The sequence below is a fragment of the Scleropages formosus genome, chromosome 10, assembly GCF_900964775.1.
Source record: "Scleropages formosus chromosome 10, fSclFor1.1, whole genome shotgun sequence".
Lineage (NCBI taxonomy): Eukaryota > Metazoa > Chordata > Actinopteri > Osteoglossiformes > Osteoglossidae > Scleropages > Scleropages formosus.
The window spans coordinates 31,041,274-31,052,868 of NC_041815.1; the positions used below are offsets into that span (position 1 = coordinate 31,041,274).

General features: G+C 55.3%; 2 protein-coding genes across 3 annotated transcripts in view; one reads left to right on the forward strand and one right to left on the reverse strand.

Annotated features, from left to right (window-relative positions):
- Positions 1 to 7,243, reverse strand: part of veph1 (ventricular zone expressed PH domain-containing 1) — a 29,177-nt gene extending 21,934 nt beyond the window's left edge. Inside the window, exons 1-5 of the mRNA XM_029255477.1 lie at positions 7,081 to 7,243; positions 4,181 to 4,367; positions 3,321 to 3,596; positions 1,942 to 2,157; positions 136 to 310 (exon numbers count right to left, since the gene is read on the reverse strand). Of these exons, the coding sequence (XP_029111310.1) occupies positions 136 to 310; positions 1,942 to 2,157; positions 3,321 to 3,458 (529 nt within the window). The 5' untranslated portion in view covers positions 3,459 to 3,596; positions 4,181 to 4,367; positions 7,081 to 7,243. The remainder of the gene's footprint in view (positions 1 to 135; positions 311 to 1,941; positions 2,158 to 3,320; positions 3,597 to 4,180; positions 4,368 to 7,080) is intronic.
- A 536-nt stretch (positions 7,244 to 7,779) lies between these two features.
- On the forward strand, positions 7,780 to 11,075 carry LOC108924628 (lysosomal amino acid transporter 1 homolog). 2 transcript variants are annotated; one of them, XM_029255481.1, is made up of 8 exons: positions 7,780 to 8,060; positions 8,342 to 8,616; positions 8,814 to 8,943; positions 9,120 to 9,207; positions 9,499 to 9,596; positions 9,713 to 9,808; positions 9,975 to 10,160; positions 10,512 to 11,075. In XM_029255481.1, the coding sequence occupies exons 2-8, from the start codon at positions 8,456 to 8,458 to the stop codon at positions 10,623 to 10,625; spliced, it is 873 nt and encodes a 290-aa protein (XP_029111314.1). In that variant the 5' UTR covers positions 7,780 to 8,060; positions 8,342 to 8,455; the 3' UTR covers positions 10,626 to 11,075. The 2 variants fall into 2 exon arrangements, with proteins under 2 accessions (XP_029111314.1, XP_029111315.1); XM_029255482.1 differs by having other exon boundaries at positions 8,363 to 8,616.
- Positions 11,076 to 11,595: the final 520 nt, after the last annotated feature.

The following is an 11,595-nucleotide window of genomic DNA, read 5'->3' on the forward strand; positions in this document are numbered from 1 at the left end:
GCTCATGATTCGCTCGCTGCCCCACCCCCACCCCCACCCCCACCCCCACAAACACACACACACTGAAGTACGGCTGGACTCCCAGGTGGACCGCAGGCGTCTCACCTGTCCACACCTAAAGGCGGGGCCACTTACCTGCCAGGACGGCGCGGGCGATGGCGTCGGTGTGCTCAGCCAGCAGCTCGGCCTTCCCGATGGCGGCCAGGGACAGGTAACTGGACATATTCCTGGACAGCTCTCGGTCCCCCCCTCGCAGGAACTTCACGGCGACCGGCACGGCCAGAGCCATCACGGGGGGCTCGTCGTAGTTCTGGGAGGGGGGGAGAAGGTCGCTGACTATGAAGTGATGTCTGTGTAAATTAGGAGATGATGACACGGTGATGACGAGTTCATTATGACTTCTGGAGCCCACGCACACACAGACACACTGCTCAGGCTCACAGCACTCTTCATTCCCTGCACCACACCTTTTACATTTATTCGCTTAGCGGACGCTTTTCTCCAAAGCGACTTGCAATGAACTCTGTGTGGTGTTATCAGCCCACACACCCTATTCACCGCAGTGACTTACCCTGCTAGATACACTGCTTACAGTGGAACACGCTCTCTCTGCGTCATTCGCACACTGTGGGTGAACCTGAACAGCATGTCTTTGGACTGTGGGAGGAAACCAGAGCACCCGGAGGAAACCCATACAGACACAGGGAGAACATGCAAACTCTACAGAAACTGAGCGGGGATCGAACCCACGTTCTCTCACAGACAACAGCGCTACTCGCTGTGCCACCATGCCGCCCCAAAAGTTCTAGAAGTTCTAGAGACAGGGACACTGCAAAAGCGACAGATGGACGGACGCTTTCTGGAGACGCCCAGCGGAAGCGTTGGACGAACACAAACAGCTGAGGCTCTGTTCCTTACAGTGCACTTTTCTGCAAACCACTTACACTGATTTACCCATTCGTGTTTTTTACTCTATCGGTTCTGGGTAAGTACCCTGATCAAGGGCACTACAGCAGGACTAGGGGTTCAGACCTTGGTCTTTGAATCTTTAAGCACTGTGCCCCCTACTGCCCTGTTAGTGATGAACTGTGGAACAGACACATGGCAGAGCTGAGAGAGGACTCTGTGTGTGTGTGTGTGTGTGTGTGTGTGTGTGTGTGTGTGTGTGTGTGTGTTGCAATGGGCCATTTCAAGACTTGAGGACACAGAAAACACTACATGTGTCACTTACTGTTTCTGCAAGAACAACCTGTTTATTGACCATTACGGTAACTGGCTCTAACAGTCCTGTTCCTATTCCTGTGCGGAGAACACACATTATTGACCCCGTTTAGAGGCAGCCATCCTGTCGTCGCACCTCAGATCCCCTCCTTCCCGCATCCTGCAGGGGGCGCCGCGTACAGAGCGGCAGCAGACCAGCGGGCCTCGGTGCGGCACCCGCGGCCAAAACGAGGGCGCGCGTGACGAGAGCGGAGGGGCCGCGGCGGCGCCGCCCCCCACATCAAAGGCTCCCCAAATAGCTCGGAAGTAGCGAGCCATTTAACGAAACTCTCCAGACAATCTCTCGCTCGCTAATTAAGCCCAAATTCCCGGCTACCCAGCATGCATCTGTCTCTCTCCCTGGAGGTCGCCTGGGAATAACCCCACCGGGGAATGTGGCGGCTCCGGGCTTCCTGGAAGAAGGAGCCGAGGAGCAGAGAACAATTACAGGGCAGGCGGCGCCGCGTGCGCTCGGAACTCTTTCGCAACAGTTCCACCCGTTTCTCCCTCCATTTTTTTGGCGCCTGGCGGGGAGCATCTCATGAGAAGGTGATCTGGGAGGGCGGGAGTCCGGGAATTCGGTGACTTCCTGTCCAGCGAGCAACGGGGCGACCGAGGTGCGGCGCAGTGGCAAGGAGCCCACGACCCGGCGTGACCCGTACGGGAAGGCATGCGGCCGACCTGCAGGAGGCAGCTGGTGATGTCGGAGGCGATCTTGGCGTGGGGCGCGTCCTCATCCTTCCCCTCGGCCCGCAGGCTGTGCTCCAGGCACGACTCCCAGAGCGACACCAGGGCGGCGCCGTGCCGCTCCATAGAGCGCGTCTCCCGGATGGCCGTGGTGACACGCGCGATGCAGATCTCCACCACGGCCTGGTCGTTGTCATTGCTCAGATAGTCCTGCATGAGCCAATGGGAGAGAAAGGCGGGTCACAAAACCCCGAACATAACCCTGACCGAAACCAGAACCCTGAGCTGTAACACACGACCTTGGCTCAGCCCCCTTCCTGCCATTCGTGTTCCTGACAGTGACGCGGCAGCAGAAACTGTAAGGACGTGAAGTGCCAGTGGTGTTCTGGACCGGCCCCATGGCCGAAGATCGTGCCCGCTCTGCCCGGTGCAGTGGAGAAGACCGTCTGTGCGGGGGGACAGTGGAGGGACCCGGCGTTCGTTGGACGGTGCCACGGAGCAGAAGGGACCGGCGGCGGGGGCGGAGGTAAGACAGCGGTCGTCTTCACCGGGCTCTTTCGTGGGGTCCCCGGCCGAGAAGAGCCAGGTCCTCCTGGTCGAAAGAAGAGGCGCGGGAGGGGGGGAGAGGATCCAACCCCCCTGCGGGACCCGATCATTCAAGGCGATTGGTCATCGGTCCCGGGGGTTCAGATCCTCATGCTACAATGTAGCAAATGGAAGTACAAAGTGTCCTGTACCTTTAACTTTGTGCAATTTAATAAAGCCCCAACTGTACCGTAACCCTTAATACGAACCCAGACCCTGACGGACCCCTGAAACCGCCGGAGAGGAGACCCCACCGAACCCCACTGATCCGTCCTCGATTCCGCTCGTTCCACTACAGCTTTTACAGAATTTGTTTGCTGACGACTAAATGATGACTGATGACTCCCGTTTCCGCCCTACAAATAAGGAATAAAACCGCGCTTTACTAGGCTGGGAAATGGGGACACTTTCAGCCCGGGGGAAGAGACGTCCGCGTCCACCGCGGCCCTGCGCTCGGCGAGATGCTGCATGAGAGGAACGGAGCCGAAAAGCAGGAAGGCGCAGTCACGTGACCCGTGAGGGAACGAGGAACACGGCAGCGACGGGACACCGACTTCCACCGAGAGCCCCGGCAGACCCCCGGGGTGCCGATGAGAAACACAGCACCCTCCCCACAATCGGGCCTCACCGATTGGCGCGTGCCCCTCGGCACGCTGGGAAACACTAAGACTTAAGGGCATGTGCGCTGGGCGACGACAAACTGGCGCCAGGCAAAGGGCCCCGGAGGAAACACTGCGCCGTGGCCCCCGGCATCAGGGAAGGCGGAGGTGGAGGCGTCCGGGCCGCACCGGCGAACTGGCGATGGCTTCGATCTCCTCCAGCGCCTCCGACAGGGAGTCCTCGATCTCGGCGTCGTCCAGGGAGAAGAGGTCGCCGGCGCGAGACAGGTCCCGCTGACCCAAGACCAGGCGGAAGAGCTGGTGCATGGCGTTGCTCGGCGCCGCTCAGTGCGCGGCCGGACTCCGCCCTCCGTTGCTATGGTGACCAGGCATGGTGCTGTGGGCGGGGCTGTTTCTCACCGCGCTGCACGAGAACCCCACACGCAGCAGAGCTCCGGCGACAGCCTGCAGGTCGAGGAAGCAAATATTACCTCGAGCGTTTGTAGAGAATGTGCACGACTCCTGCCTTTAGTACAGTGTTTCACCATAGGTAAACGTGGTACGCTGTGTGAAAGTTACCCAGCAGACTTTTCGAACAAACGCTGCACATTTCATACACATTCATACAGCTCGCACTTTCCTCTAAAATGACCCACAACATCCGTTTGCCCGTTTGTACCGCCGGGCACCTTTACTGCAGCAGTTCAGGACGAGTTCAAGAACAGGTGGTGGTATTTGAACCCACACCCTTTGAGCTCAATGGCAGCAGCTGCCCTTATGCTAAGTTCTAGCTACAGTAGAATTAAGAGTAATTGCAAATGACTGGGGGGGGCGTGGTGGCGCAGTGGGTTGGTCCTGGTCCTGCTCCTGCTCTCTGGTGGGTCTGGGGTTCGAGTCCCGCTTGGGGTGCCTTGCGACAGACTGGCGTCCCGTCCTGGGTGTGTCCCCTCCCCCTCTGGCCTTACGCCCTGTGTTGCCGGGAAGGCTCCGGTTCCGAAAATGTGTGTGTGTGTGTGTGCAAATGACTGAAAACAAAACTCGTTCCTCACCTTGTTATTAATCGCCTTGTATTTGATCGCCTCGTTATTGATCAGCGACACTCAGGAGGAGCAGACAGGAGCTGGACACACTGCGGAGGTGAGCTGAACTAAAGCGCTTCCACAAGCCTGTTCCGCTTGGGTGCTCTTTACTGCCACCTGTTGGCTTGGAGGGTAAACGCAGGTCACGCTCGCTCTACTGTAAATTTCAGAAAGAGAGCAAAAATGCTGTAAAAAGCAATAAACCGGAACATTTGCATGTGTCACAAATGATGAATTCATTAACACAAGAACAGCAGCCTTGCACGGCTGTGTCACTGCACCCACACACACCTGAGCTATGCACTGCAGGTCCTCTGGCAGCAGACTGACTGTGGGCAAATCTGGGAGTGTGATGAGAAGGTGAGCACCGCTGTGAGGACCTGTGTGTGTGTGTGTGTGTGTGTGTGTGTGTATATTAAGACTTTCTCAGAGTTTTTCCTAAGGAGGCCTTTGAGCAGCATGACCTCAGGTGAAGAACAGATCGCAGCCCCCATGTGGCGCCCCCTGCCGGTGCCTGCTGTCCAACAGGGACCCTCAGCACCGGGGACGGGGACAGCGTCCTCACTCCCATAGGGATCATGTATGCAGGGGCCCGAATTTCCCAAATCCCCAGATGAGGAATGAATCCGAATGCTGGGGGGGGTGGCATAGTGGCATGGTGGCACAGCGAGTAGCGCTGCTGTCTCACAGTGCCCGGGTGGTGTGAGAGAACATGGGTTTGATCCCCGCTCAGTCTGTGTGGAGTTTGCATGTTCTTCCTGTGTCTGTGTGGGTTTCCTCTGGGTGCTCTGGTTTCCTCCCACAGTCCAAAGACATGTTGTTCAGGTTCCCCCATAGTGTGTGAGTGTGTTTCACTGATGCATGGTTGAGTAACCCCTTGTAAGTAGTGTACCTAGCAGTGTATATCACTGCGGTGAATAAGGTGTGTGGGCTCATAACACCACACAGAGTTCATTGGAAGTCGCTTCGGAGAAAAGTGTCTGATAAATAAATACATGTAAATGGTGACCCCCCCCAAACCATGAGACAGGAAGCTGGACAGAGGAGACAGAAACTGAGCCTCCAGCATCTCCATTGACCTGATTTTTTTTTTAAACTTTATTTAATAAAGTTATTAATATAATACACGGTTAAAAACAATTGTCAACAAATTACAATTAAATTAAAAACAGCTACATTTCCTACGGTTGGTCAACAAAGCTTAGTAAGAAATCATTACATAAAATGAATTGTCACGATACAGTAACAAAGTCTCCTTCCAATAACATATTCAAAACCCATAAAAAGAAAGAGAATCCCCCTTCCTGGCTTCAAAATACTGTATACGACTCGCCTACGTCGTCCCCACAGCAACATGCCCGTGAAAGGACCGTCCCCCAACAGCAGCCTAACCCGAGTCATCGTTTCACACGCATGCATCTTGCAAAACACATAAAATACTTGTAAATTACAATAGAAAACTCTACCACACCCCCAAAAACCTAAAATCAAACTAATAAATAAAAAACACACATTCACATTTAATAAGTTATTGATCACTATCAAGAACCAGTTAAAAGTGCAGAACGCAACCAAATAAAACATCGACCTGATTTACCCCCAGGACAGATGGTTTGCAGGTCGAGAACACACACACATACTGTACGTGACTGTAAAAGCCTGAAGGAAAAGAGCCGGGGGGGCGACGGTTGCTGGGTGTTATTAATATCCGGTGAGTTTTTAATAAGTTTATTAGACAAAGTTAGAGGAAACAGCTCATTCTCTGAAACCAAGAGACTCCCCAGTACCGAAACACAAGTCCTAACCCCCCCACCCCACCTACGCGACACCCTTTGAGCGCCGGAGCGGAGAGCTGCTCTCACACCGTCAGAGGAGGCCAAACACACAGAAAGCAGGCAGTCAGTCAGGGGGGGAGGGGGGGGGAGGGGCGGCGTAAAAGGAGCTCCGTGTGGGACCCCCCACCGCGGCTGCGGGAGGGGACAGGGTCGCGTCCCCGTTCCTGTGGTTTCCAAGAGAGCGGCACTCAATGGGGAACCGACTCAATGAGGCCTTTGATGAGCGTGGCGTCTCTGAGCCACCGCACATTCTGATGGGGGGTGTCTGTGCAGCCTGGGTGCCAAGAGCGCGCGCGCACACACACACACACACATGTCCCACCCTGTACTCTGCTCTCCCTCACTGCTGCTTGCTGACACCCCACTCTCTCACACACACTTTGTTTCGTATGAATTGTTAATGTCTCCTGAGGGTGTGACCCTAAAAGCCGACGTGCGTGTGCGCGTGCGTGTGTCTGCCTGCTCTGCGCTCGCCTTCCCTCCCGCTCCGCCAACCATGTAAAAGCTGAGGACCAGAACAAGCCAAGGACCCACATTAAAACAGCCTACGTGCGGTCAGGTGAACCAACACGTGACTCCCAGCATTACCGTGGTACAGAGCAGCTGAACACACACCGGTGTCACAGGTCAAAGCCCACCGTGTGTGTCTTGGTGGGAAAGTGTACCTCTCAAGCGCGGAGTGACCGGACACACACCGTCCTCAGGACACAATGAGGAAAGTTTGCAAAGCTCCTCTCCCGCAACACGAACCCCCCCGCGGGACGAGCCCACGGTCAGTTCGGACGCCAGCAGCAGGTCGTTGGATCGCATCCGAATCCGCGCCTTTCGACAACGCGGGGATCGTGAGAATGAATGAAGGGAAGCGGAGCCGCGAGGAAGGCTGGAAACAAAGTGTCACATCGAACCGCTCGCGTGCGCACAGTCCCGTGGAAATACAACGTGCACCGACGCTCGAGTCACAGCCCGGCATCATCATCATCATCGTGTGTCATCATCTGTACTCGAACGCACTCACGGTGGGGGGGGGTCACTTACCGCCGTGCAGTTCGGACCTCCGCTCCTTCACGGTCGTCAAGCGTATTTCTTCCACTCTCTTTAAACCGGGACCTTTACAGCAGCCCTGAGTCCGTCCGGCGCGCGGAACTCCGCAACAAGGGGGCGGCGGCGGCGGCTGCGGTGGAGGTGGCGCCCCCTGGCGGCAGCTATTGGCAACTACAGCGGCCAACAGGTGTCCGCGAACGGGGCTCATCGTGCGGACCGAGCTCCGCGGGACCCCGCCCCCCGTATCCGCTCCCCCTGTATCCGCGCTCCCCCCCCTCCCGCAGCTGGAGCGAACGGACTTTTCCCACAAGTCGGAGCAGAAGCGCGCTTCAGTGGCGGTAAAGGCGCCATAAAACCTGCTGAGAATAAGTTAGTAGAGACGTGATTTCTCACCAAATACCAGCATGATTATTTTGAAGTGAAGCGGGACCCCGCGCCGTGTGTGTGTGTGTTTTAATAATGCTCTTTCGAACGTAATAAAATTACCGAGAGAAACGGACAAAGTGTAGAAAAATGTAGCTCTTACTCAGTGTAAATGTAGTACTTTTACCACACGCGCCTGATTCATTATTATCGCTGTTTTATACCAATCAAGCACAATCGTGACGTGGTGACCATCATAGTAAACAGTGCAGTGCTGTACTATAGTAGCGCAGTGCGGCTCTTCCCACACACACACACACACACACACACACACACACACACACACACACACACACACACACACACACACACACACACACCGCGGCCAGCAGAGGGCGATGTTGCCCCTCCCGCCCCCACGAGCGCAGGCGGAAGTGCGAAAATGAAAGTGCCCTGAACTTCCGGTGTGGCAGCGCTCCGGAGGGACGGAGGACACATTGAGAGGAGAGTGACCGAGTGACACGGGTCCGAACGACTCCCCCGCGCCCCCCGTTCGGGGTTCTGCGCCTTTTCAGGGACATGATGACGTCAGAGGACCGCCGCACGGAAAGGTGAGCGTTGGGGGGGGAGGGGGTTAAACCCACACACTGACCGACCGGCGAGGGGGGAGGTCTCGGGTCTCGGCCCCTTTGCTTTATTTTCTAGTTTTTATCTGTCGCAACTCCCCCCACGTGTCAAGATAGTTTGAGCTATAAGGGGGGGGATGCTGATGCTGCGATGGTCATTAGAATTATTATGATGATGATGATGATGATGATGATTATGGTGATGATGACGACGACAATGCTGCGAGGCTGCAGTTTTCCATCGTCCCTCCTCCTCCGTGATGCAGGTGTCTGCGTTCCCCCCGCAGAGCTGACGGCGGCGGTTCTCCTTCCGCGTGTCCCGCGTCCACGACCCGAAGAACGCGTCCCGGTGAGTGACGCGTGTCCCCGGCGCCGCCCGCATGCGGCCCCCCGTGGAGGGACCCCCGTCGGGGGTGCTGTGCGTCAACGGGACGCCCTGGATCCTCTACCTCTTTGAGGAGTGTGTCCAAAGTGCCTGGGAGTACTGGAGTGTCCTCATGGGCCTCTTCTCCATGTTCTGCTTCCTGCTGTCCACTCTGCCGTGAGTGACCCCCCCCCCCCCCCGTTGCGGCTCGGGTGGGTTAGCGTGTTATTGCTGTCGGAATGCAGTCCTCCCTCCGCAGGGGTCACCTGCTCATCTGCATTGTGATGCCGTGCAACGTCCTGAGTGACTGTGCGATGAATGCAGGGACTGACCGGTCTGTCGGGTTTGCCCCGCCCACCTCGAACCCTCCCCAGGCAGGTTTACGAGGCCTGCAGGACCGGCAAGGTGGAGGAGGCCATCTCCGCAGGCTTCCTGCTCTTCGTACTGGCCGGAGATGTGAGCAACCTGGCCGGGTGTTACCTCACGGGACAGCTGCCCATCCAGGTGTGTCTGAGAGGTGGGCTCCAGCTGTGGGTGCGGTGGGCGGGGCTCCTTCTGAACCGCTCTTGCGTTCGATGCGCGTGAACGTGACCGTTGTCCCGGGCGATCCCGCGTTGTTCTCGGTGCGAGTGAAGCGTCCCGAAACGTTTACCGTCATGAAGTGGCATTTTCCCCCCCAGGTGGTGACGGCCGTGTTCTACATCTTCAGCGACGTCGTGCTCATCTCCCAGTTCCTCTACTACAAGACCAGGAACAGAGACGCTCGCAGTAGGTGCTCACAGCGGGGCGTCCGCATTGTGGCACAAAGACGTTCACTTCCTCCTGCCATCGATTATTAGCCCCGTTCTTCACCTTTGACCTCTTTTTGGTGCCGTTGCGATGTGTCGTTTGCTCCTCTCTGTCTTCAACGTGTCACTGTTCCTGATGAGTACAGCAAGTCCACCTGGACAGCGAACCGTTGTTCTCCCGGAGTTGCTCACGCTCATTCTACAGGTGTTGTGCGGCCACTGGGCAGGTGATCCCAGGGTGTGTGACGCTTTCTGTGTGTGTGTGTGTCAGGAAGGCCCTTTCTCAAGTGGATCTGCTTCCTGTGGTGCAGCTTGGCCACCGTTGGGTGTCTCGTTCTTCCCAAAGTTCTCAAGGACATCATCAGCGAGGTGAGACTGGCTGGGCTCCTCGTCCATCCATCCATCCATGCATCCATCCATCCATTGCTGGTTACTTGATGTAAACGGTGCCCTTTCTGCCCCACTCCCCACCCCCCTGTGGACAGAACCCATCTGGCCGACAGGAACTCTCCGGATACGTGTGCGGCTACTTGTCCTCCGTCTTCTACCTCACCTCCCGCCTTCCGCAGCTCTACAAGAACGTATGTGGTTCAGGTCTTGAGGCCTTGGGAGGTTTGGGGTGGGCGGGGCCATCGGCTGGGCGGAGCTTTGACCCGTGATTGATGTTCACGGTACGGTTGATGTCCATCACAGAACACAGCCTGCTTTAGGGTCTGTTGGAAGTCCGGTCTGTTTCCTCACATCCAGTTTAAGAGACAGTCCACGGAGGGGACGTCCTACCTGCTGTTTGCCCTGTGCATGCTGGGAAACGGAACCTACGGCCTGAGCCTCATCGTAGTTCTGCCGGCGCTGACCGGGTCCAAGAGCACCTTCATCCTGAACCACCTGGCCTGGCTCATTGGCAGCCTTGGCGTCCTTCTCCTGGACGTCTTCGTACCCTTTTCCAGAGCCCAGGGCCCCGTTACCAACGACAACACCGACAACATCCACTCAGGGGAACTGCGAGCGTGAATTAACGAGTGTGTGAGGGAAGCAGTGAGCGAGTGTTGTGAGGGAAGCAGTGAGCGAGTGTTGTGAGGGAAGCAGTGAGCGAGTGTGTGAGTGAACCAGTGAACGAGTGTGTGAGGGAAGCAGTGAGCGAGTGTGTGAGGGAAGCAGTGAGCGAGTGTGTGAGTGAACCAGTGAGCGAGTGTGTGAGGGAACACACAGATCTGAACATTTCCACGCTCTCCCTGAACTCGCCCAGCGTGTCGCTTCTTTCCTTGACCGAACGGTCCTCTTCAGATCTCGGCTCAGTTCGTCCTGTACAGGAAGCGGCGCCCCGGCGTTCCCGTTCCTCTGGCGCTGAAGATGGTTCTGGAAGCGGAGCCCTTGTTGCGTGGGGACGAGGAGCCGTGAAGCCGGCAGAGCTCGCCCACGCGGACGTTCCGCAGCCTCTTCTCGGTGCCCTCTGGAATCCGGCGGGACCGGAAAGGGAGCTTTTGCTCCGCGGAGCGCAAAAGCGTGTAACGCACACGTGCCGTGTGTATGAAGGCGACACGCTGACGGAGACACGTTGAGAGCCTTAAACGGAGACTCTTACCTGAAAGCTTTTACTGTAGTTAAAGTGATGAACAAACATTTCTATGCCTTGAAGGGACATTTTCTGTGAACGTTGCCCGTTGATGCAGAGACATTTACACGGGTCTTATGGACATGCACGCACGCACGCACGCACGCACACGCACACATACACACACAATGCAAGGACCTGCTTTAAATGATGTTGGGATGCTCTCTCACATTAATCTCTGTTTTCCTTCAAAATTTGTGTTTTGAAAGTGATATTTGTGAAACATCGTATTTGACTTGAGCTATTGAATTACATGTCAAAATATCAATACATAAAAATATGTTTACACTTTAAATGAGTTTGGAGTATTTTTACATTCCGATCAGAATGACCGTGAGTGTTATTGGCAGTTTGCTGACACGCACAAGGAAGTTGCTGTGGTTCTAGGTGCCTCCAGTCTTTGCAGACAAGAAACAGCTGACAGAATTGCAGAATAAATAAATAAATACCATTTACAGAGTATATAAATGTGAGAGTATAAATAGTAAGTAGCGTAAATACAAAAAAAATGCAAATAAATAAGAAGTAAATTACAAAAAGTGGTGGCATATTGCATATTTACCTGTTTCCTCATACATCTGCCTGCCTTTTATTTTATTCCCAAGTACTATTAAGATATTAAATATTCATCTTAGCGTCTTAGCAAGTAAATTTAAACTTGTTTTACATATAAGCAGCAAAGAAAGAGACGAACTTCTAAAGCAACAGATTATTTCTTCCTGACCGTGACGTCCAGATGTTTTGCAAATACATGTG

Excerpts from the sequence above, each read along its gene's own strand:
- LOC108924628 (XM_029255481.1), top strand. The coding sequence starts at position 8,456 with ATGCGGCCCCCCGTGGAGGGACCCCCGTCGGGGGTGCTGTGCGTCAAC. Across the intron at positions 8,944-9,119 it reads CGGGACAGCTGCCCATCCAG|GTGGTGACGGCCGTGTTCTA; the intron begins GTGTGTCTGAGA and ends TTTCCCCCCCAG. Across the intron at positions 9,809-9,974 it reads TTCCGCAGCTCTACAAGAAC|TTTAAGAGACAGTCCACGGA; the intron begins GTATGTGGTTCA and ends CCTCACATCCAG.